Source organism: Equus caballus, chromosome 11 (assembly GCF_041296265.1).
Source record: "Equus caballus isolate H_3958 breed thoroughbred chromosome 11, TB-T2T, whole genome shotgun sequence".
NCBI classification, from domain to species: Eukaryota; Metazoa; Chordata; class Mammalia; order Perissodactyla; family Equidae; genus Equus; species Equus caballus.
Window position 1 is genome coordinate 11,900,626 of NC_091694.1, and position 26,190 is coordinate 11,926,815.

The 26,190-nt window shown below is 35.1% G+C and overlaps 1 protein-coding gene across 5 annotated transcripts in view; it reads left to right on the plus strand.

Moving 5' to 3' along the window:
- ABCA8 (ATP binding cassette subfamily A member 8) overlaps positions 1–26,190 on the plus strand; it is a 67,389-nt gene that overhangs the window by 19,916 nt on the left and 21,283 nt on the right. For all 5 annotated transcript variants that reach the window (XR_011423142.1, XR_011423143.1, XR_011423144.1 and 2 more), the window contains exons 9-22: positions 934–1,081; positions 3,893–4,061; positions 5,857–5,915; positions 6,631–6,741; positions 7,549–7,724; positions 8,189–8,308; positions 8,547–8,685; positions 9,538–9,628; positions 12,604–12,743; positions 16,355–16,474; positions 21,294–21,492; positions 22,832–22,998; positions 24,899–25,032; positions 25,570–25,707. Coding sequence is in view for 2 of the 5 variants with exons in the window: in XM_005597239.4 (XP_005597296.1) it covers positions 934–1,081; positions 3,893–4,061; positions 5,857–5,915; positions 6,631–6,741; positions 7,549–7,724; positions 8,189–8,308; positions 8,547–8,685; positions 9,538–9,628; positions 12,604–12,743; positions 16,355–16,474; positions 21,294–21,492; positions 22,832–22,998; positions 24,899–25,032; positions 25,570–25,707 (1,911 nt within the window). In the remaining 3 variants the exon portion in view is untranslated. The remainder of the gene's footprint in view (positions 1–933; positions 1,082–3,892; positions 4,062–5,856; positions 5,916–6,630; positions 6,742–7,548; positions 7,725–8,188; positions 8,309–8,546; positions 8,686–9,537; positions 9,629–12,603; positions 12,744–16,354; positions 16,475–21,293; positions 21,493–22,831; positions 22,999–24,898; positions 25,033–25,569; positions 25,708–26,190) is intronic.

A 26,190-nucleotide genomic window follows, 5' to 3' on the forward strand; every position in this document is an offset into this window, starting at 1 on the left:
TCAGTCATCTGTAGTCATTTCCATGTTCGGTGTTGTAAAGTTTAAACCCTAGTGAAGACTATTGTGAGTTTGCAAAGATGAACGTTTAAAAGCTTTGGAAGTATTCAGTCCAGCAAGAAATTCATTTATTAAGTGAAAAAATGGGGGAATCAATATATAATTCTTCAAAGAGAATATTAAGTGTTTTCTTTGGCTATTAGGACTTGATGATGCAAATCTAATGCTAAATAACTATTCCAGTTTGTATTTTGACTTAGTAACTGAACAGCACACACGATTGTAAAAACCATAAAGTAAAAGAAAAGAAAATTAAAAGTTAAAAACACCTTGAAAACACATTAATTGATTGGTAACTTACATTTCTGTTCATAAAATGTCATTCTCTTTATCTGATTCTCACATTGAACTCAATTTGCCATCCCTCCTATTAAATGGTAATGCCAATCATTATGTATCAATTATTTAGTGCTTGACAAAAGGATTATTAATTATAAAGCATTCATTAACTTGAACATTATGCACCTGCCCACTTTTTCCACTGGTTTTCCTTAAACACACCAGTGGTTTTTTCAAGATCATAAATTCTCTCTCATGCAGCCATTTTCAGGGAGCATCATGCTTTTCTGCTGTGGCCTAGTTGGTAAAAATTTATTGAAGATCAAGCTCGAATATCATCTTTTCCCATACTTCCCTACCTTCTCCTAATGCTTCAATTTCATTTGGAACATATTTTAATCATAGCAATTACTAAATTGCATTATAGTTGGTCACATGCCCATGCCTTCCAATAGATTTGAGAATTGTAAAGTAGGCAGTCTCATTTAATTTTGTATTCCCGGTATGCGGCAAAAAAGTAGTTGTTTTATTTTTATGCTAAACCTGTTTAAAATTTACCATAAACCTAACTTTCTCTAATTACTTTTTAATTTTCAGCTTTTACACTTGGACTATGATTTGAATTCTAATGCATTTCCTGATCCATCAGACTTATCAAATCTAATAATAGCAACAAATTTCATGTTGGCTGTTGATATTTTCCTCTATCTGGCATTGACGATGTATTTTGACAAAATTTTGCCAAGTGAGTAATGATACAATTAAAATCAAACATCATTTTAAGCATTTTATTTCTTAAAGTGAATCTCCTAACACTCATGCTATTTATATTTTAAGAACTACTTTGTACAACAACAGGAAGGAAATGAACCAGATCGTTGCCACCAGCCAAAGCCGATCTTTATTTCTCTCTTGCTTCTTGACTGATCAGAACTAAAGCCTGAATTTTGTTTATTCAATCACTAGCCTTTGTTTGAACTTTACTCTACTCTAAGTTTACGGCTTGTTTCTTTTTTAAGAGGTGCTTAGAAAGCTAGTTCCTAAATGGGTCTGGCCTGGTGTTTAATCATGGAAATTTATAGCTGCTTTTGCCTGACTGTTTAGCTCAGTGATTCTGAGCCCTAGCTGTACTTCAGAACCCCCTGGAGAACTTTCAATAAATACCAAGCCCAGCTCAGCCCCGAGAGATTCTGATTTGATTAATCAGTGGTGGGACCAGGACATTTGTGTTTTTAAAAATCTTCCCAGGGTTTGAGAATAAGAAAGTCAATAGACCATAAATTTTCATTTTTATCACCTTGCAACGTAAAAGAACAGGAGTTCTACAAAAGCAAGGATCTGTTTTGTTCACAGATGTGCCCCAAGCACCCACCTCAGTGTCTGATACACACCAGGCACTCAGTAAATACTGTGGCCGAAATGCTGGTTCATCTGTTTTCTCCCTCCTTTTAATCAAAGTTGGGGCTGTGTCTTTCACCTCTGCATTTCCTGTTCAAAACTGTATGCCAAGGATCCTTCATTATACCATGTAATCCAGCAATCCCACTTCTGGGTATATATCCAAAGGAAATAAAGTCACTATCTCAAAGAGATATCTGAACTCCCATGTTCATTGCAGCATTATTCACAGTAGCTAAGATATGGAAACAATCTAAGTGTTTGTTGATGGATGAATGGATAAAGAATATGTAGTATACATATATACAATGGAATATTATTCAGCCTTAAAAAAGAAGGAAATCCCGCCATTTGTGACAACATGGATGAAACTAGAGGCCATTATGCAGAGTAAAATAAGCTAGACACACAAAGACAGTACTGCATGATCTCACTTATTTATATATGGCATCTGAAAAAGCTGAATGAACTTAATAGCGAGCAGAATATTGGTTACCAGGGGCTGGGGGCTGGATGGAAGAAATGGGAGATCTTTGTCAAGGGGCACAAACTTTCAGTTATAAGATGAATAAGTTCTGAAGACCTAATGTATAGCATGATGACTGTAGTTAGTAATAATGTATTGTATGCTTGAAATTTTCTATGATAGCAGATCTCAAGTGTATTCAACACACACAGAAAAACAGTAATTTTGTGAGGTGATGGATATGTTAATTAGCTTGATGGTGGTAATATTTCCCAAGGCATAAAAAATCAAAAACATCACATTGTACACCTGGCATATATACAATTTTTGTCAATCGCACTTCAATAAAGCTGGAAAAATTGTGAAAACCTCTAATGAAATACTCGTATTGAGTAGGTGGAAAAAAAGAAGTCAATGACCAAACACTTGTAGAAAGGGAAGAAGGGGAGAATGAGAATAAAGATGCAGAGCAATGTCTTGAAGCAGTGAATTGATCATGTTGGTTTTAGATAATCCCTTAAGAACAATGACTGTCTTTTAGAAGAGTCCAGAATAATAGATGCCAGTATCTACAATTCTTGGCTCATACATTTATTGTATGGAGTTATTTGTATTATCTATTCATTAAGCCAGAATTTAAACCTGAATTTGAACAAGATGACTTTGTTCAAAATTTTAAAGACAAGAAATATGAATGACAGAAAGGAAAATTAACTGGATAAAATTGACAGAATCAGGTAACAGTAAATCTGGTCGTAGAATATATCCAATATAGTACATACTTTTATTTGCCAGTTTTCTTAATCAAGGGCAAGAGATGAGTATTAACTAATAGTAAACCATGTGCCAGGCATATAGAGGATGTTCAGTAAATCTTTATTGCATAAATGAATGACTGAACGTGTGAAAAATACACAAAAGTTTGAAAATCCATCGATCTTACAATGGAGGTCAGTTGCAGAATATTAGAGAAATATACTTCTTCCATTTCATAATTTTTCCCAACACATAGGAAAACAGAAAGTGATCATTAAGTGCAAATACACTTTGGATTACTTTCCAGGAAAAGGTCTATGGCTAATATGTTTTTAAAGCAGATCATAAATTTGCTTCAGAGGAATGTCATTATTTGGGGATGAGAAAAGCATAAATACAAAGTAGCTTTTTAAAAAATTCCACTCTATGTTAAGTTTCAATAAATTCTTTTGCCCCATTGTCTCCTTTTCTTACAGTGTTTTATTTATTCTTGTTAAATGCTATTCTATCTTCTCTTGAAATACTTGTTTTATTTATTTATCCGATAGTCACTTCTCAATTTCTTCTTCTTTTGCCAGTGTAATGACACTTGAACTCCTAGATAGAATTTGGCATGCTTGGCATATCTTGCATTTACATTCCAATATTTGGCTTTCTTGAGGTTAAGAAAAGTCTGAACATTTATTTAAGTTCCTCCTGAATTTTTTAAAATCACAAATTCATTTTTTCCTATAGGGACAATTATTATAATGGAGACATCTTAGTGATTTTTTTCCTTATGAAGCTATACATATCAAACAAAACATGTACCTTACCTTGTGTTAACCACATGTTCAAGTTTATCAACAAGGGTTTGCATTGCTATGCTGCATTAGGGTGACTCTCTCCCTTGAAGTGGTGATTGACACAATATTTAATTATCTCCTGGTTGTGTAGATGAGTATGGACATCGATATTCACCCCTGTTTTTCCTGAAGTCCTCCTTTTGGTCCCGACAACAAAAAGTTGATCATGTGGCTCTTGAAGATGAAATCGATTCTGATCCTTCATCTAACGACTCTTTTGAACCAATGCCTCCAGAATTCCATGGGAAAGAAGCCATCAGGTAACAAGGACACAGGTGGAGATCAGGCTAATGACTGAGAAGCTAATAGCACCTGAAGCAAGCAAAACTCTCTTTTGTGCCCTATAGAGAGTTCCCCCCCAACCTGGTCCATGTACGTCTATCACTTCACACTTCAAGTTTAAAGAAAAATTCTTTTAGCCCTTGTTGTCTTATATTCTTGACATTTACATTAAATACAAACTCAGATTTCACCAGCAAAGATAATTCAACAAAACCCTTGCGGGGATTCTCAATCTTCTGTCTGTTGTTTCTCTTCTCTATCCCTGGCTTCAGTCATTTCTTTGCCTGATCTCACTTATTCACTCTTTGATCCTACCTCATTTATTATACAGCATATTTTTTTCTCTCCATTTTTCAAATTTCTCTTTCCTCTTCTATTCACTGAGTAGGGAAGAGGGAGACAAGACCTAGAGATAGATACAAAGGGAATTGAGGAAGACGTGCCTCTTAGAGTCATGCATATCTTCATTCTGCTTGACAACAAAATAGATGTTTTGTTTGGTGCCAGTAACTTTTACATCCAAATAAGAAAATAGGAAGAAAATCTTCAGGGTCCCTGACTGTTCAAATCTTACTCATCCATCAATGACCAGCACATGTCAGTCCTCTGTGAACTGTCTCAGATTACTCCTAGAGCCTGTTTCATTTTTCATTTTAGCCAGTTCCATATTTACCTTCTGTATTTATGTTTTCCTATGACTTAAGCTAGGTTTAACCTCTAGTAAAGCAGCGTGGAGCAAGGCAATGGCTTTATTTGATATATTTATGTGTTTCTTGTTGTTTTTCTCCTATCTCTTTAGCACCTCACCGAACTATAAGTGCTATGGAATGATGGTAAATGGGATTAAAACAGAGATGAGAAAATCTAGTGAAACAGTTCAATATGAATGGAGCCTGAATCATTTGATGAATAGGAGATGACAAAATAAGAAACATAAATTTGATGCATCTTATGGATTATACATTTATGTGGCAGAATAAAACAGATAAAGTGCTTAGGATTCCAGATCTACGACAGCACCCAGCATATGATAATTTTATTCCTTTATATTACCATAATCATCATCTCACCAATATCATCTTATGTTGATTGAATATTTACCATAAACCATGCACTATGCATACAAGATGAAACATTTTATTCACTCTTCAACACAGCCCTAAAGCACTTCAAGTTTTCAGATTGTGAAAGCTGAAATTTACCTGGAATAAGTACATTGGTTAAGGTAACAGAGCTACTAAGTGGTATAGATGGGATGAGCTCAGTTAGGTAGGACTGTAAAACCCATGCTCTCACTATTATGATCTGCTTCTCTTCCTTACTCCACTCTTCTACCTCTTAACCAACCTCTGGAGACCTTGACTCCAGATAACCAGATACTTCCCACCTGCACCAGAAATTCACATGAGCCTTTCAGTATTGAATGCCCATGCTACCTCTTAGCCTACCTTCTCTAACTTTGCAGTTTAGAGGGGATCCTGGTTCTCAATATTAATGTCAGGCTACATCCCAGTCTTCAGAATCAGAAGACTGGTGATGGGTTCCAAGTGTCGGTACTTTTTTAAAACTCCTCAGATGGCGCTAATGTGCAGCCCGGGCTGGGAAGCAGTATTCTAGCTTATTCTCTCACACAAGCATGACTGCATCTTGAGAGGGAAAGCTCAGATCTTCCCGTAGCCTGAAGATAAGATCCATCCAGTCCTGTCAACCACACCTAGAATTACAAACTGAAGAAAATTGTTATACCTTGAAGTATCTTTTCTTTTTTTTCAGAATAAGAAATGTTACTAAAGAATATAAAAGAAAATCTGATAAAATAGAAGCTTTGAAAGGTAAAAAAAAAAAAGTTACTATATTGATTTCCTGATTTTACTTCAATTTTTTGCTTTTGGTGAGCATTTACCGGTGGTATTTCAGATTTGAAATGAGTTGTCTGAGCCACATGATAAAATTTACCTTCCAAGATATTACTTCTACTGCATAAAAATTAGAAAGTATTGAATATGTCTTAGAATTATATGTATTTGAAAGTTGTACTGTGTAATATTGAGGTAACCTAAGCATATTCTGGAGTTTTTTCTATGAACTCAAATGTTTCTTCTGTGATTCCAAAGCTGTTGTAGATATCGTATGTTCTCCTTTTGTGCAAAAAAGTCATTTACCTCAAAGGATTTTTAGCCACATGATAGTTTACTGAACTATTAATCTATCCTTCCTGTTAATACATATTAACATCCACCCACCATATGCCAGGCAATGTCAATGAACCTAGGAGTATAAGACGTGTTCCCTGCCTTTAAACCAAGTAATTTCAAGATTTCAAAACAGGATACACATATAAATTCATGAAAGGGCATTTTATTTTGAATTTAACAACCCAGTATATCTATATTTCGAAAACTATGGCCATTCAAGGAAATAAAAAGACAATTCATTAGCTCTATAATAAAATGCTGTTTGTAGTATTAATTGTTTTCCTTCCTACCTCTGTACTTCTTTTCCTTCTTTCCTTTCTCCCATCCTTTCTCTTTCCTTTTTTCTTTCTAGACCTGGTACTTGACATATATGAAGGCCAAATCACTGCCATACTTGGTCACAGTGGAGCTGGAAAGTCAACACTGCTAAACATTCTTAGTGGTTTATCTGTTCCCACCAAAGGTAAGAGGTTTGATCCAAAGTCAAGTTGACAAATAAATCAGCGGTTAATATAAAGTCTTTCTTATCATTAATCACAAACATAGATAACTAAGGAAAAATGGAAGTTAATTTGTAGTTCTATTCTATAGATTTATGTAATATTTAATTGGCGTATATGGAATTTGAGTATTTCGTGATAATTATTTTCGTGGTTATTAGTTGCCATTTGGCATTCCAACATGTGTCTGTTCTCTTTGGCTGCACGACAAGCATCCCTGAAATTAATGGCTTAAAATAAAAATGTTTTATTATTTCTCATGATTCTGCAGATTGGCTGGCAGTTTTTGTGTCTGTACGAAAGTGGCTGGGGTGGGATGTTTTAGCACGGCCTCACTGCCACATATGGGGCTTCAGTTAGAACTGCTGCACCTGTCTGCCGACATGGATTTTCATCTTCTGGGAGGCTAGTCTGGGACTCTTCACCCAGTAATCTCCGTGATGCCAGAAGCAGAGAGGGCAAATCTCAGTGTGGAGGCACTTCATAGCCTCTGCCTGTATCACATTTGCTCAGATTCTGTTTGTTAAATAGCTGAGCCTAAATGTGAGGGGTGGATAAATAGACTACATCTCAGTGGGAAAGTTGTAGACGGGACTTTTTTTTAAATATACCGCACAACTAAAATGGAAACTCATAATACCTGAACTGAATAAGCCTTGAAGATAAAATCGTATATCTAAAATGTAATTAATAAACATATAGTGGTTTCTCTTTTAGAAAGATCCTAATTTAAGCATTATCCTGATGTTAACTCTTAATCTTTGTTATAGGTTCAGTCACCATCTATAATAATAGACATTCAGAAATGGCTGACCTAGAAAATATTAGCAAGCTCACTGGAGTTTGTCCACAATCCAATGTGCAATTTGATTTCCTCACCGTGAGAGAAAATCTCAGGCTGTTTGCTAAAATAAAGGGGATTCAGCCACGTGAACTGAATAAAGAGGTATGTAAGTGTGTTAGAACTATCATATTGGTCAAAATGAGATTGATAACTCTATTTACACTGAGTTTTTATGCTTTCATTAAATTATTTTTGTGAAAATGTTTGCATAAATGTTGGACAAAAAAACTAATTTACATAATATCTAACATTGACATATCACTTACAATGTGCTGAAGATTATCCTTAAGTTTAAATATAATAATTCACTTATTCCTCATGACAACCCTATGAGGTGAGTACCATCATTATGCCCACTTTACACATATGGAAACTGAGGTTCAAGAGAGACAGTAACTTGACCAAGATTATGCAGCTAGTTAAGGTGGAGTGGTATTCAAATGCAGGCAGTCTGACTCAGTATCCAGGCTTTTAACCATTACACTTTATAACCCCGTATTTACAAATTTAAAAATAAAAGAAGAGAGAAATCTTGGTTTGTGACATAAATGTTGTCGTCTGATTAGATACAAAGAGTTTTGCTGGAATTGGAAATGCAAAATATTCAGAACATCCTTGCTCAAAACTTAAGTGGTGGACAGAAAAGAAAACTAACCTTTGGGATTGCCATTTTAGGAGATCCTCAGGTAAGTCCAACTAAATTTACAGATGAATTCAAATTTTTAAAAATGAAACTTTTGGGGGTAGTTCAAACCTTTTATTTGCAAAGGATCTCTGTGATAAAATGTTTACCACAGAACATTAAATATAAGAACAAAATCCTAACCACAGCACCCTTTTAACTATAAATAATAAGCTTTCTTTGCTTTCTGGAAGAACTGTACCTTACTGGAAACCCCCTTTGTATACATCCCTCCTCTGTAGATTTTCCTATTGGATGAACCAACTGCTGGATTGGATCCCTTTTCAAGGCACCAAGTTTGGAACCTCCTGAAGGAGCGGAAAACGGACCGTGTGATCCTCTTCAGTACCCAGTTCATGGATGAGGCTGACATCTTGGCTGGTAATTGCTGGCTTCCTTTCAGTATCATCATGAGGACTTTGTGAGGTTTGAGAAATATGGATTGGGATTCTGAGCAGCTGCATTTTGTCATCTGATCATCTAGATGTATCTGGCAATCTGAACACTCGTAACGATATGAACTGAGTCCGGAGAGTCTTACTCCCAACCATTTCCACGCATCTCCTACAATTTGTGTCATTTGATTACACAGGGGCATAGTCTGCCCAGAAACTCATTCTGTATTCTACTAAAAGTCTGTATTCTAAAACATTAATTCTTTTACTCAAAATTGAGGTCAATCAACTTGAAATATTCAAATAATTTTGATGTTTGATACATTAAAATGTATAGTATGATGATTCTCCATATTAGAAGATATATCCACATCCTCCCTGACTGGTTGGATGGCAAAGTAATAGCTTAAAGTACATAAATAAGATTAAAATATGTCTGTTTCGATGACCTTTTTTTTAAAGACTGACCCTGACCTAACATCTGTCACCAATCTTTTTTCTCTTCCTTCTTTTCCCCAAAACCCCCAGTACACAGTTGTATATTCTAGTTGTAGGTCCTTCTAGTTTTGCTATGTGGGATGCCACCTCAGCATGGCTTCATGAGCCTTGCTAGGTAGGTGCCCGGGGTCCAAACCGGTGAAACCTTAGGCCGCTGAAGCAGAGTGCATGAACTTAACCACTCAGCCATAGGGCCGGCCCTCAATGAGTCTTTATTAGCCCTGTATTTGAAAATGTAGAAGCTCCTGAACTAGAGCTGGATCATCTAGATAATTACCTTTTTCTTGAGAAAAATGGGCAACATCTTAACGAACTTTCTTCTTTGCTTCTTCCTTTTCAGATAGGAAAGTGTTTCTCTCCAGAGGGAAGCTGAAGTGTGCAGGCTCTTCTCTGTTTCTAAAGAAGAAATGGGGGATTGGATACCACTTAAGGTATAGCCACTCGAGAAGGCTGGGAAAATGGGAACTGGCCTCAAATAAGGCGTGATGCTTGAAGCAACACATTACAACACGCAAGACAACCCCTTATTATTATACACAGATGTTTGTATGTACCTATAAACATATTGTGTATATGTATACATCTATATGGAGACATGCATCCATTTATATCCATAATATATATACACACATGTATGTATATATATATATATGGAGTTGGTATATATTAAGCAAAGATATTAATTGGTACATATTAGAGACTGAAAACATATGACAGCTTAACAGAAACATTTTTTTGAATGTGATAGAAAATATACCCACAACACATTGTTTGTTAAGGGAGCTATGTATTAAGGGAGCTTTCTCAACTGACACATCATATTTCACACCTTCATCGTCTCTCACCCAGGGTGTTAATGTAATTCCTTAAGTAGAGTCCTTGCTTCTACTTCTCCTAATTGCTCCTCTTCTTTCTTGTTCTTCCTCTCATTTCCATCCTCTTCATTTTATTTTTATCATTATTTTGAATAGTAGCATATTTTTGCTGTTATTTATTGAGAGATTCAGATACTTAACATTATTTTATTTAGATCTTCCATTTTTTGAGATAGGAACTGTTGTTACTTTTACTCTGTAGATGAAATTACAGGCTCCCTAGATTCATAAGTGGTCGAGTTAGGAATTGAACTGGGATATTTTTAACTTCAAAGTCAGGTATCCAAATCCATGTTTTAAATTACTTTTTAATTTATACGTGACTCAGTTCTAAACTACAGCTCTGATTTATACTCTCTACACTGTATACTACAGCTCTGATTTATACTATCTACTTTGATTTATACTATCTATACTATGAGAACAATAACACATAGCAAACAAAAAAACTTCAAGGTTCCATTTTACCTTCCAGAGTCCAAACTCCGTAGCCAAGTAATGCTGGTGTGGCCCACCCTATCATGACCCCCATACCATTTGCCTTTACCCAATTCAAAACCCTCCATTAAAATGAAATATCCATTGTTCCTTGCGCATGCCATATCATGACCTACATTTCCCATTGTTTGAGTTTATTTCCTGAGGCTGGCAGTTTTCTTGAACCCATTTCCACTTGTTCAAGTCCTAAAGAGTTATTTGAAGCCTACCTCATGAAGATTTTATTAATCTTCCAGCTCTGTGTATTGTCCCAATATTTTGATTTCCTAAGGCACTTTGTTTGAATCTCTTCTGGAAAATTAATTAAACTCTCTGAAACTCAGTTTTATCACTTATAAAGTGGGAATAATAATTACCAGTTGCAAGTAAAGTTTACAGAAAAATAAATGATAAGGCCCTACATGGCAACATAACATGTTCTCAAAATAAAAAATGCTGGTCAGGATCCCTGCCCAATTCATGAGTCTCTTCATGGGCTCCTAGACAGTAATTTGTGTAATTTCTTTCTTTCTTCTTCTAAATCAGGGTCAGCAAACTATGGCCTGTGCGCCAAATCCAGCCCACTTCCTGTTTTTGTAAATAAAGTTTGATTGGAACACAGCCATTCCCATTTGTTTACATATTGGCTATGGCTGCTTCCACGTTGCAGCGGCAGTGTCGAATAGTTGCAACAGACATCTGCTGGTCTGCAAAGCCTAAAATATTTACTATCTAGCCATTTACAGAAAGACTTTGCTGATCTCCACTTCCAGGCTATAACCTCCTCAGGGAAGGACACATGTACTGCTCACGCAGGCCTCTCAGGCACCCAGAACAAGGTCTTAGAAGTGGCCAAGAAATATTTCTTCAATTGTTTTTATTTCAGGGGACAGCATCATCATGGGGAACAAGTCTGATATTTTTTTGCTTCGTTCCCTCAGTGATTTTTACTGCTTCTGAAGATGGCATATATTCTCGTTTGCCCATAATATCTTACGAGTAAATAGGATAATTTTGACGTAAGCATTTGGTCAAATAAAATAACCGTTTTTTAAAGACTTGCTAAGTGCTAGCATCACTATTATTCAGTTCTTAGAGCAACCCTAAATGTTAGGAATCATTATTCCACTTTACTAATGAAGAAACTGTTCAGATAGGTTAAATAACACATTTCAAGCGGCAAAACCAAGTTTTGGAGCCAAATCACTACTGATATTTTATCTACTGCATACTTTTTAACCATGATTAATAGATTTTTTTGTTTTCCTATGTTGATGATTTTCTACATGGCTGATTTTCTCAATGATACTTGGTTCTTAATTAAAGTTCTGGAGTTAGCACTACAATGAAAGCAAAAATTAGTGATCCCACCAACCCAAACCCACATTCATCCGTAATTAATTTCTATCTTTAACCCCGTTTCCTTCATAGCACTTACTACTATTGGTAATTATTTTATTTATCTATCTGTTTACTTGTTGTCTTCCTGTTTTCCCCATTAGACAGTCAACTCCATGAGAGCAGGACAATGCTGTTTTATTCACCATTGTACCCTCAGCACTTAGGGTAATTTTTGTTACATACTAAGAAGTTAATAAATTTGCATTGAATGACCAAATTGAGTAACTGAAACTGTTTTGTGCCTACGCTTATCAAAAGTCTGCTGTTTTGCCCAATACAACAATCCTATTTAGCCAACTTAAACCGCCTTTGAAAAATCTTCAGCATTTTCAATCTTGTAGAGTCCTGATCCTTGCAGTGTTGTGCCCCTGGTATCTCTACTCTGTAGCTATTCTCCCCGTGAAGACCTGAGTTAATATTGACCTTCTCTGGGCATCATCTCTGGGTAAACTGACCACTAATTCAGATGAGCTCATTCTTTCTCTTCTTCTGTCACATTTATGTGATCTGATTTTTTCCCCTTATTTGATGTTTATATGGCCAATTTCATGCATTAGATTTTAATTGATTTTTCTTTATCCCATAGAGACTAGCGTGTTCTTCATGCTATTGGAGACTATGTCAAATAACATGCATCTTCTTTTTTTAACCAGCTTGCAGTTGAATGAAATCTGCATTCAGGAAAATATAACATCACTTGTTAAACAGCACATCCCTGATGCCAAATTATCAGCAGAAAGTGAAGGAAAGCTTGTTTATACATTGCCCTTAGAAAGAACAAATAAATTTCCAGGTAAGGTACATGAACACCATGAAACAAAATACATAAAAAATATTCAAAAATAATGACAATTATTGAGAGCAACATTTATTGAGAGCTTATAATGTGTTCAGGTATTTGAAATGTGATGCAAAGAATAGTACAGTAACTGGTTATTTTATCTATAGTGAGAAATACTATATTCTAATGCCTGGACATTTTAGGAAGTTTTTTTGGTCCTTCATTCCCTTTGTAGTATGTAGGAGAATATTCTAGCGTTCACAACTGTGCATGAACACAAGTAAGTGAAAACCTCTGGCTTAACCATTATGTCAAACAGCCCCAAGATATGGCTGTTTCTTCTCTTGACAAGCCTTTTGTGATAACTTTCAGGCTTTTCAGGCCAATACATGAAAGTTTTACTTTATGACAGCTATTTTGAATTCTCCATCAGGTTAATCATATAGCTGCATTTCATTAGGGTCAGTTTTTGGAGATTCGTTATGTTCTTTTGTTCAAAACATCTTTGATGATTTTTTCATTTTCCTCGACTCTGTGTGTTGATGTCTGTGCATTAGGTAAAGCCAGCACCTCTCCCAGGCTTCACAAACTGGCTTTGTACAGGAGAAGACCCCCACCTATCAGCCTGGGGTCTCCTGGGGGATTCTGTCAACTCTTTGGCTCCCCAGGGAGAAGCAGGGAGCTGTAGTTTTTGTCAGGTCACTCTGTGGTGAACCGTAGGAGTGGGCTATAACATTATACAACCTCTAATAATCAAGAGTGTGTGCTATTGACAGAGTGATAGACACATAGGTAGAACAGAATAAAGAATCCAGAAATAGACCCACACAAATATGCCTAACTGATTTTTGACAAAAGTGGAAAAACAATTCAGTGGAGGAAAGAGAGCCTTTTCAACAAATGGTTATGGAGCGGGTAGATTCAGGCAGAAAAATGAAGCTTCACCTAAGTCTTGTGCCTTGTACAGAAATTAACTCAATATAATTTGTGGACTTAAATATAAAATGTAAAACCATAAAAATTTTTGAAAATAAATAGGAGAAAATCTTCAGGATCTATGACTAGATGAAGAGTTCTTAGACTTAACACTAAAATCACAATCCACAATAGGAAAAAATTGAAAATTGTACTTCATCAAAATTAAAACCTTTTGCCTTGTGAAAGATCCTGTTAAGAGGAAGAAAAGACAAGTGACGGACTGGCAGAAAGTATTTGCAAACTTTCTATCTCACAAATGACTGATATCCAGAATATGTAAAGAACTCTGAAAACTCAACTGTAAAAAAACAAAAAGTCCAACAGTGAAATGAGTGAAAGATATGAAGAGACATTTTGCTGAAGAAGATATACAGATGACAAACAAGCACATGAAAAGATGGTCAACGTTATGCATCATTAGGGAAATGCAAATTAAAACCACTATGAGATATCACTGCATACTTATTAGAATGGCTAAACATTTTTTTTGAAACAGACAGATAATATCAAATGTTGACCAGGATGTAAAGAAAATGAATCACTCATACACTGCTGGTGAGAGTGTAAAATGGCACAGCCACTTTGGAAAAGAGTTTGCAGTTTCTTAACTACCATACAACTGAGTAATTGCACTCTTGGGCATTTATCCTAGAGGTATGAAAACATGTTAACACAAAAACCCATAGATGAATGTGTACAACAGCTTTATCGGGAATAGACAAAATCTGAGACCACCCAGATGCCTCTTAACAAGTGGATGGGTAAATAAATTATAGTACATCCATGACATGCAATACTACTCAACAATAAAAAGAAATAAGCTACTGACTGGTATATGTAATAACCTGGATGGATATTTAGAGAAATATGCTGAGTGGAAAAAGCCAATCCCAGAAGGTTACATAGTGGATGACTCAATTTATATAACATTCTTGACATAAGAAAATTATAGAAATGGAGAACAAGTTAATAGTTGCCATGGGTTAGGAGAAGATGGGGTCAGGAGAGACATGGATGTGACTACAAATGGACAGCATGGAAATGTTCTATGTCTTGGCTGTGTTAATGTCACTACCCTGGTTGTGATACTGCACTCTGGCTTTTTAAGATATTGCCATTGGGGAAAACTGAGGAAAGTGTACAGATCTCTCTGTGTTATCTTTTACAACTGCATATGAATCTAAAATTATCTCCAAATAAAAAATTCAATTAAAAAAGTTTGCTAAGTATATTTTTCATTCAGAGAAGCTGCTCCCGGGCAGTGGGGCATAATGAGGGTCCACAATGAGCAGTCCAAACAACTTTGCAAAGATAAATTATCCCCGAGAATCATTCAAATATACACTGTATGGTGACAACACAAGTATTCCTTAGAGTCCTCAGGCAAAGTGTTAACTGAACTCTAATTAATGTGTTTTAATAGTAGTTATAATTTAGAGGAGGTTTGTAAAATTTAGGTAAAATGAAGAATGACACAATATTCATTGGTGGTTTGAATCTTACTTCTTTTCTCCTTTTCTGTATGCAGCGCTCTAGTCAAGACAGAAAGCTTTTAATCTACCCTTTTGCCCAGGGAGAAGCTCCAGGTTGAAACCTCAGGACTTCTATAATTATACTAGGATTTAAAATTAAATTTTTATTTAAGCTTCATTTAATTAACCGTTATCATTCAAATGCTTGCAGGCAGGGACATTGTTCATTGTTTTAAGAGCAATGGGCCCCAGCCTTGTGGCCAAGTGGTTAAGTTCGCATGATCCACTTTGGTGGCCCAGGGTTTTACCAGTTCGGATCCTGGGCGAGGACGTGGCACCGCTCATCAGGCCTGCTGAGGTGGTGTCCCACATAGCACAACGAAAAGGACCTACAACTACAATATACAACTATGTATTGGGGGGCTTTGGGAAGAAGAAGAAGAAAAGAAAAAAAAAGAAGATTGGCAACAGTTGTTAGCTTAGGTGCCAAACTTTAAAAAAAAAAAGAACAATGGCTGATGCAAAAGTGTTTTTGATGAATGAATTAAAGAATGAATGGATACGGAGTTGCCAGATGGAGTTGATATCAAAATTCACTACTATTCCAGGAAAATTCTCTGAGTCCATTCCTCATTCTCTGTCTATGAGATCTTGTGAATTTCTTCTTCCATAGTCAAAAGCATAAGTAAAAACATGATTTATAGCCTATGTCCTTCCTTTGACAGATATTTTGTGAACTAACAAACATTTTGAACAGTCTAATTTTCAAAAAGTTAGGTCTCTCCTTTTTGTTGGTTAAAGCGAAACTGGCTCCCATTTGTATCTGTTCTCTGGAAAAAAATCTTCAATTAATTAGGCTTAGAGGTAAAAAAATCTGAAGTTCTACCTTAATTAAATTTTAAAAACATGCCAGAAAAAACTAAAATGACATTTTAATAGAAATATAAATTAATATTTGATCCAAAGAAGTTAATGTTTGGGCTGTAACGATATAAAATTTAAAAAGTGCATAAAATCTGAAGAATAAGATTATTTATTATGAAATGTTATCTTTAAAAATGTCTGACATATCACAAGTATAATTTCATATATTTGTGCTTTTTAGTCGAAAAGTTATCCTCAATTCACTTGTGATTTTTGTGGTTTGACTTGCTACTATGTACTGTTCTCTAGAACTTTGTCAACATCTTGATAGTTGTCTTGGCCTGGGAATTGAGAATTACGGTGTTTCCATGACAACCTTAAATGAGGTGTTCCTGAAACTAGAAGGAAAATCAACTATAGATGAATCAGGTAAAAAAATGCTTGAAAATTATCATGGAAAAGTATTCATAACGCCTAGTGCAGTATATATTTCAATAAGACACTGTTCCAAAGATGTGATTAGAAAACGTGGGGTTCCATGATTAAGGCCGTTCTTAGATAAGCGTATATAAAGATGAAATGCATCCCTGTCGCATTTGTTACCTCTACTGCCAATATTGCCTTTTTATTAAGATGGCCCATTTTCTTCCATTCAAGACTCACTGCCCCTCATCTTAACTTGTTTTCCAAGAGCAATTTCAGACAAAACGTTTATTTTAAATCTCTCTTCAAGCACTTTGACTATGTCCTCTCACTGCCTGCAGGCTTCCGTGATTTCTAATGAGAAGTCAGCTTTAGATCGTATTGAGGATCTCCTGTGTATGATGAGTTGTTTTTCTCTTGCTGCTTTCAAGATTCTCTTTTTGTCTTTGGCTTTTGACAGTTTGACGATGACGTCTTTAGGTGTTGATCTTACATGCATCCTACTTGGAGATTGTTGAGCTTGTTATATGGGTAATTTAGTGTTTTTCATCAAATTTGGGAAGATTTTAGCCATTATTTCTTCAATACTTTTTCACTCTTCCTCTCTATGCTCTCCTGAAACTCTCATGTATGTGGGAGTGTGTTAGCATGCTTGATAGTGTCTCACATTTCTCTGAGACTTCATTTTTCTTTGTTCTTTTTTCTTTCTGTTTCTTAGACTTAATAGTTCCAATTTATCTTTTGTCATGTTCACTGATTCTTTCTTCCACCAGTTGAAATCTGTTGAGCTTTTACTTTTCAGTGCATTTTTTTTGTTATTGTACTTTTCAACTGCAAATTTTCTATTTGGTTATTTTAACCCGTTTTTATATCTTTAATGATATGCCCTATTTGATGAGACATTATCGTCATACTTGGTGATTTACAAATGTGTTGTTCAATGTACAAACATTGTGGATTTCCTAGATATTATTGTTTTTGACATTAAAATTTTTAGTGTAGTCATGAAACATAACCTATAATTTAAGATCCTTTAAATTTATTGGGACTTGTTGAACCAGCATTTGCTCTGTTTTGGTAAATATTTCTTGTCCATTTGAAAACATTTATATGTATATATGTACTTACATATAAATGCATATATGTATGTGTGTGTTTATAGAACTATATACATAAACAGTATGTATTTACAGAACTTCAGTTGTCATGTGGAGAGTTGTATAAATGTCAATTTGGTTAAATTGGATGATAGTGTTGTTCATATATTCTATGGCCTAACTGATTTTTTTTGGCCTACATTTTTCTGTCAATCACAAGTGAGGGATATTAACGTTTCCAACTATAATGCTAGATGGGTGGTGATTTATCATTTTCTCCTTTCAGTTAGGTGAGTTTTTACTCCATATACTATGAATCTCTGTTATTAAGCACACACACATTTAGGATTAGCAGGTCTTCTTGACAAATTGCCTTATGAAAGGCCCCTTTTACACCGTGGTAATGGCAGTTATCCTGAAACCCAATCTGTCTGGTAATTAACACAGCTGCTTTAACTTTAATGTGATTCGTGTTTGCCACTTTAAAAAAATTTTCAATTCTGCTTGCTCCTTTAAATGAAAATGCATTTCTTGTAAACAGCATATAGCTGAATTTTACTTTTTAATACATTTTTACAATGTTTCTTATAAATGATGTGTTTAGTGTGGTTTTAATTTTAATTTTAATGTGGTTATTGTTGTAATTATGTTTAAATCTGCCATTGTGGTTCCATCTGTTCTTTGCTCCCTTGTTTCTTCCTGCCATCTCTTGTTCATTATTAGCAAACCATTTTCTTTCCATATTGCCTTTTTAGCTGTACTTTTTCTATTATTTTTTCATAGTCACCATATAAATTTCAATAGGAATCCTTACTTAATAGTCTATACTCCAACATTATTATACTATTTCACACAAAATGTAAACACCTTCAAATAAATGCACTTCTATTTGTGTCTTTTCTTTTCTATGAGTTTGTTTTCATGTATTTGACTTCCACATATGTTATACATCTTTTTATACTTTATAATTATGTGTGCTTCAAATATATGTATGAGACAGAGAGAGAAACAGAGAGACAGATTTTAATGTTCTATTATATTTACCCATTTATATCCATTTCTGGGACTTTTAACTCTTTCTTTCAGATCTCACCTTTTATCTGGTATAGTCCACCTTTATCCTAAAGGACATCCTTTGGCATTTTTTGTAATCCATGATTGCCAGAGACAAATTATTTCAGGTTTGAACTGTGTGAAAATGTCTTTATTTTGTATTTTTCTTTAATAATTGGAAGATACTTTTGTTTGATATAGAGTTCTATAAAGAATGTAGAATTCTAAGTTGACAGATGTGTGTCTGCTGGCCTTTCAGTATGCAATATCATTCCATATTTTTTCTAGACTCTATTTATTTTGATATGCAGTTAGCCATTATCCATATCACTATTCTCCTTTATGTAATGTGTCTGTTTTTATCTATTTTTCAGACTTTTGTTTTTCCCTGATTTATAGGAATTTGTAGCTTCATGAGTTTGTGTTTTTTTGTATTACTTGGGATTCTTCAAATTTTTGGATCTGTGGGTTAATATTTTATGTCAATTTTGGAAATTTTTTTCTCTATATTTCTCCCTTCATCTCATTCCCTTTCGTCTCTCTTTCTGGTACTCCAGTTATACGTTTGTTAGACATTTTATATTGACTCACAGATCTCAGATACTCTATTTAGGTTGTTCATCCTTTATTTATCTTTGTGTTAGAAATTGGGTAACATCTATTTACCTGTCTTCATGGTCACAGATACCTTCTTCTTTTGTGTTCAGACTGTTTTAAGCCCAAGAAATAAACTCCTCATTTCTGATATTGTATTTTTCCATTCTAACATTACCATTTCTTCTTTTTTATAATTTCAGTTTCTCTGTTGAAATTCTCCATATGCTCACTCATATTATCCATCTTTCCCATAATATCTTATAACATATTTATCATAGTTATTTTTAAACCCATGTTTGTTAATTCTAACATGGTCCAAATGTGCGCTGATGACCCATATCAGCGACTGATTTTTTCTTCTCCCATGTGAATTACATTTTTCTGCTTCTTCATATGTTTTGTAACTTTTATTGTATGCTTGGCATTGTCATAAAAAAAATCAGTAAAACACTGAAATAAGCAAAGTCCAGAAAATGGCATGATTCTTACTCTGTCAAGCTGCTGATGTGGATGACTGGAATTGATCTAATTTGTGTTGAGCAAGTGTCTAGGATTTTGCACAGCTTTTGTTAGATTTAGTTCATTCTCAGGTACAAATGTTTTCAAGAAAGGATCAGGCCTTTCCCTTCAGCATGACTTAATATTCTAGCACAGGTAAAATTCTAGAGAACTCTCTATTTTATACAACCCCACTGCCAAATTTATCAACAACAGAAGATATCTCCCTGATTTTTCAGCCTGCTACCATTTTTGGTTTATTAGTTTTTTAAGATTTTTGGTTTATTTACTAGTAGGAAGTTAACATGACTCTCCACTCTTGACCATAGCTGACCATGCCATGGGAGATCTCACCACCTCACAACCTTACACCCATACTTTAGCATGTCAATGTGTTGTACCCAGCCAAGGTCCATTCTGCCTCAGCATCTCTCTCTACTCACTTATCCAGTGACCAACCTTGGTGGACTTTCTTCACCAAGGAAGGCCCCATGCACCTTGATGATGTCTTGTAAAAGTAAAGACCATATGTATCTTAGTGTGGATCTCTCTCAGCTTTTCCTTCCTGTCTCAAGCCTTTGGTGTACCATTCCCATGCACTTGAGGAAGTTCTCACGGGAAAGAATTGGTAGACAGTGTAAACTCATTTTGTGAGTTGGGCACGATGTGACTCTAGTCAGTCATGCCACCCCACATGTGACCATCAGAGTTTGTTTAATCTGAGTTTCTTTCTCTTTATTCATGTCTAAAATTGTTCTCTCCTCCTTCTGCCATGCCCATAAAGATGAAAGCAGCCAAAGGCATCATCCCCTCTAGGAAGGGCGCTTCCCTTTATGAAAGTTATTCTTTTTGGCTTTATGCCCTCATCTATCTGATGGATTAAAAATAGCTGTTATTTATTCTTTTGGTAAGAGAGATGACAGTCTCTTGCAACCAATTGGAAGCAAAAGATCCTTGAATTGTTCTTTTAATATACTGTTGACCATTGTCTTATGTAAACTCTTTATTCATAACTGGAATGGAATGTTTTCGTGTCTATGGTGAAGCATGTACATTTATGGGTCTGTGTTTTTTGAGGTTTGATATCAGTCTTATTTTAGCATCATACAATGGACAAGATCCTGAGTGTCCAGAGATTGTAGAGGATATACAAAAGAGTGCAGCCTCACGTGATGTGAATAGATTTGAAACCCTTCCAGTAACAACAATTTACAGTTAACCTCCAATTTGTTGCATGTCATTTGTAGCTTGTTTCTCTAGGTGAACACATAATTGTTTCCTTTACCAAATTTCTGAGTCACACCTAGACGCTATAATGATCTTGCATATTTATCTTAACCTCTTTAACGTATCGTCTGTATCCAAATTGTCTGAGATCACCTTTCTACTCCTTTTGTCCAAGAAATGAATCTTTCATCTATTTTTCTAGTTCAGGGCAGCAGCCAATAACACTGCATGATGCCTCCAGTTATGCAGAAGACACTAACCATGATATCCTTGATAAAACAAACTCCTAAAGTAAGCTCAATAAAGTACCTTTGAAGTGGGATTTTATAAATTGTTTACTTTTTGTTTTGCAGATATTGCTGTTTTGGGAGAAGTACAAGCAGAAAGAGCTGGAGACACAGAAAGGCTTGTTGAGATGGAACAAGTTCTCTCTTCACTTAATGAGTTGAGAACGACACTCGAGGGCATGGCCCTCTGGAGACAGCAAATCTGCACAATTGCAAGGGTTCGCTTGTTAAAGTTAAAGCATGAAAGAAAAGCTCTTTTATCACTGTGAGTATCAGAGTGCCATAGATTTTTTTCAGTCAATGCATTAAAAAAATAAATCTAAGGTGTAAAAATGAGAGAAAACAAACATAAAATAAAAATAAATTTCTGCATCTACAAAATTGGGTAAAGTATAATACCCAGTCTAGTCAATGGTCCAAGTAGTTACCTATTAGCAGACTAGCAGGTGGAATTTATAACGTTTCAGAGTTACTGTTAGCAGAAATGTAATGTAAGTTGGTGTAATATGTTTTCCCATAATATTCCCTCTCTTTCAAATTTTCCACTGTTGTAGGTGACAGAAACCTTGGAATGGGGAACTTTTTTCCCAGTATCCATATGCCGATGCCCTATTGTAGATGCTATATACTTATGCTACTGACTCTTCCCTGGATGTCCTGTCTGAGTATATCCTACTTGCTCTTACCTAGATGTCATGGTTCCCTCCAGCCCTCTTAAGTAATGGTAGCTTACTCACCAAACCTACTGTGTGCTTGATGGGCACTATCCTTGCTCTTAAGAACCATATCTCCTCTCACTAGCTCCCTGCCGTCCACGGTACTTTGGCTGTCAATCAGTGCCTTCTCGATGAATACTTTAAGTAAGCATCAAAGAGATAGGAGGCTTGGCACATAATAGAATCTTAATAAATACTTGCTAAATAAATAAGTAATGAGAATTCATTGAGAATCTTTGATAAGGAGATTACTATGCCTTATGAAAAATCTTTAATGTTAATTTGGCAACAGTGTGTAACAGCATCTGAGAGATGCCAGTCATTTAGCAAGAATTCAGACAGGATGTAATATTGTAAACTTAGAAATGAGGACTGGAAGTTTCACTAAGATATAGTGAAACTACACTAAAAATTTCTGACATTTCAAATCAAGAATACAGTAGAATAAAAATTGAAATTTTGAGCCTGGAGACTAAAGAAATCATACAATCACTAATAGGAATAGGGACTATGTGAAGTGAAGGACTTGACGTGAAGAAAATTGAGTATAAAGTGTTGATGAATTAATCAGCCGAAAGGGAGAGCATAACACTGGAATCCCAGGAGAGAGGCAGAATCTGAAAATAGAATTAAAGGACACGTATCCCATGAAATTGTGTGGGATAGCAAATGGCCGGAGAGCAGCAAGAGAAATGAACAAAGGATAAATCTACATTGCATCATCTCTAATTTAGAGGTAGGAACAGGGCAAAATGCTCAAGAAATGAGTCAGAAGGCTTTATGTTTAATTTTCATGATTTCTTGATATTATTAAATTATAACCTGTTCAGACAGTCTTAAAAGGTTAGGAAATGACTGCATTTACATTGGCACTTTTCTTCTGTGTAGGTTATTGATTCTAGGAGTCGGATTTTGCCCTCTTCTTTTGGAGTATATCGTCATGAAAATATATCAAAACAGTTACACGTGGGAACTTTCTCCTCATTTATACTTCCTTGCTCCTGGACAACAACCCCATGCTCCTCTCTCTCAATTATTAATCATCAATAAAACAGGTAATAATATGATGAATACTCCATTCCAAATACGTTCACTGTTCAGAGCATTACTTAGAAAACATAAACATAAGAGAGAAAAATGAGCTTTTGACTTCAGCATGTGTTAAAAATGATTTATGAGGCTTGGAGATGAAGAATACAAGCCTAAAATGGAGCAAGAATTAGGAAAGTATTTGTCAAGGAGAAATAAATGATCTGGTGGCAGTTTGGAAAATGAAAGAGTTTATACCAACAAACATTTTTACAGCTTGAGACGTAAGCCACTTGCCATACAATTCATTCACTTAGAATGTACAATTCAATGGTTTTTAGTGTATTCACAGAATTGTGTAGCCCTCACTACAATTCATTTTAGCATATTTTCATCTCCAAAAGAAATTCCATATTCATTAGCAGTCACCCCCATTCACTCTGCCCCCAGCTCTAAGCAAACACAAATTTACTTTCTGTCTATGGGTTTGCTACTCTGGACATTTAAGATAAGTAGAATCATACAATATATGATCTTTTGTGACTGATTTCTTTGACTTAGCATGATGTTTTTAAGGTTCATCTATGGTGTAGCATGTATCAATATTTCATTTTTTTAATTGTTGAATAATATTCTATTGTACGGATATACCACATTTTATTTATTAGTCATAAGAGGATAGATATTTTGTTTTTTTCCAACAATTGACATTATGAATAATGCTGCGATAGATGTCCACGTACAACTTTTTGTGTGGACATTTTTTTTCATTTCTTTGGGATATAAACCTAGGAGTAGCATCGTTGGATCATATGGAGACTGTGTTTAACCTTTCGAGAAACTGTCAAACATTTTTAAAGTGACTGCACCAATTTACTTTTACACTAGCAATTTGTGAGGGTTAAAATTTCTACACATTTTCACCAACACTTGTTATTTTCTGTCTTTTTTATCGTACCCATCCTACTATGTGTCAAGTAGTATATTGTGGTTTAATTTGCATTTTGCTAATGGATAATGATGTTGAGCATCGTTTCATGTGCTTACTGACCAGTGTATAGCTATCTTCTTTGGAGAAATGTCCCCTTTTTTGGCCATTTAAAAAATGGCTTGTATGTCTTTTTTATTGAGTTCTAAGTGTTCTTTACATATTCTAGATAGAAGTCGTCTATCAGGTGCAATAGATTCTCATTATTCACAGATTATGTATTTGCCAACTTGGCTACTCACTAAAATTTATTTGTAACGCCAAAACCAATACTCGTGGCACTTTCGTGGTCATTCACAAACACGTTCAGAAAAGTGTACATTTTGAGTTACCTGAGACACACATTTCCAGCTGAGGTAGAACAAGGCAATACCTTGCCTTCTTGATTCGTTTCTCACACTTCAAACAAATCTCCTCTCTGCAGTCTATTTAGTGCCACATTTTTCACATTTTTGTGCTTTTTGTTGGTGATTTTGCTGCCCCTCAAGTGTAGTGCTGAAGTGCCTTCCAGTGTTCCAAGTTGTCTTCCTGTATCAAGAAATATTTTGAAAATCAATTAATAATCTAGCAGTAGTGAAGTGAGATTTAGCAAATTTGGTGGTTATTTCGTATAAATTATCTGTGTCATTAAATCCTTACTGTTACAGCCATTCATTGCAAGATTCTAGGGAAAAAATTTTGTCCCAAATACCATAGGGTGCCAAAAAAGACTTTTACATAAGCAGTAATGGTAAGTAAACAAACATTACAAAGTAAACTCCATGAGAAGTGGAGAGATTTTTAATTCACAGTAGTGAGCATGTTATCATGTGGAAAAATATCCTGACAGTCCATATTACAGTAAGTATCATGTAATGACGTTTATTATCATTTCACTGCACAACTTGACATTGATTTTCTTAGTTTTGTGATACCTGATATATTTAACTGCAAATTAGGGGCAAGCATTGATGACTTTATACATCCTGTGGAGCATCAGAACATAGCTTTGGAAGTGGATACATTTGGAACTAGAAATGGCACAGATGACCCATCTTATAACGGAGCCATCACTGTGTCTGGTAATGAAAAGGTACGCTGGTCTCTATTTAATAATTTTTCCCAAAGATATGGAAAGTTCATATAATATCAATATACTCAGGTCTCCAATTGATGAAGCAAAATGAAAAACAAATACTGCTTTCATTTATTATTTGGTAAATTATATTCATTAGTATGATAAATAATCTGTATATCAATCATTGTCTACCAACACAAACGGTGTGTATTAGCAAAATAAATTCTATACAATACCCCCTGTCAAGTGCATATTTAAGTCCGAAGAATTCATATTTCCTCCCAAGGCTTTTATAGTACATATATTCTGAAACTTCTGTTTTCTTCTTAAACAATAATAACACTTGATTCTAGCCTGAAGCCAGACACCTGGTGTCCTGAAAATCAGATACAGCCTATATGCATGTTTCGTTTTATTTACACAATATTTGTTTTTTGTTTTGATTGTTTGACGACATTTTTAACACATGACTTCTTAATTAAAATATTGAAGTTTGACCTCTTTAAAAAAATAGATCATTGAGAATTTATAATCATACATTTTATATTATAGAATTACAGCTTTTCATTAGCATGCAATACCAAAAGGCTGAATTGCTTCCCAGTTCTTATGGATATTGTTAGCAATGCGCTACTTGGAATGGTTAATCCGTCAGCACATATCCAAACTGACAGAAGTACATTTTGGGAGGTAAGTATAGAAACTTATAGACTCTCCTCCATCAGGAATCTCCCAGATCACTCTTTCAAGTGTTAGAATCTTATTCTTACGAGTAAAGCACTGTATAATAAATTAATATTTGATTCACGCTAGCTCTGTGGCTTTGGAAAATCAGTCCACTTTTCAGAGCTTAAATCTTTTTAATGCAAAATAGAAATGACAAAATATTTTTCAGAGACAATGAAAGTGAAATCCTATGCAGCACTATGACTAGCACAAAAAGAGTGAAAGAAAGAAGGAAAGAACCAAAAAAAGAAAGAAATAGAAACCTTATTATTATTACTTTTAGAAATGCTACAAAAGAAAACAATTTAGGACAGAGTTCAGGCTGGAATTGCAGATTGGTTATGTTAGAATTACTCTAGCTCCTTGTCAGAAATATTAATTCCTTGGGCCTACCCTAGACCTACCAAACCAACTTTTCCATACATTTGGGCAAAAAGCCTTATTCCT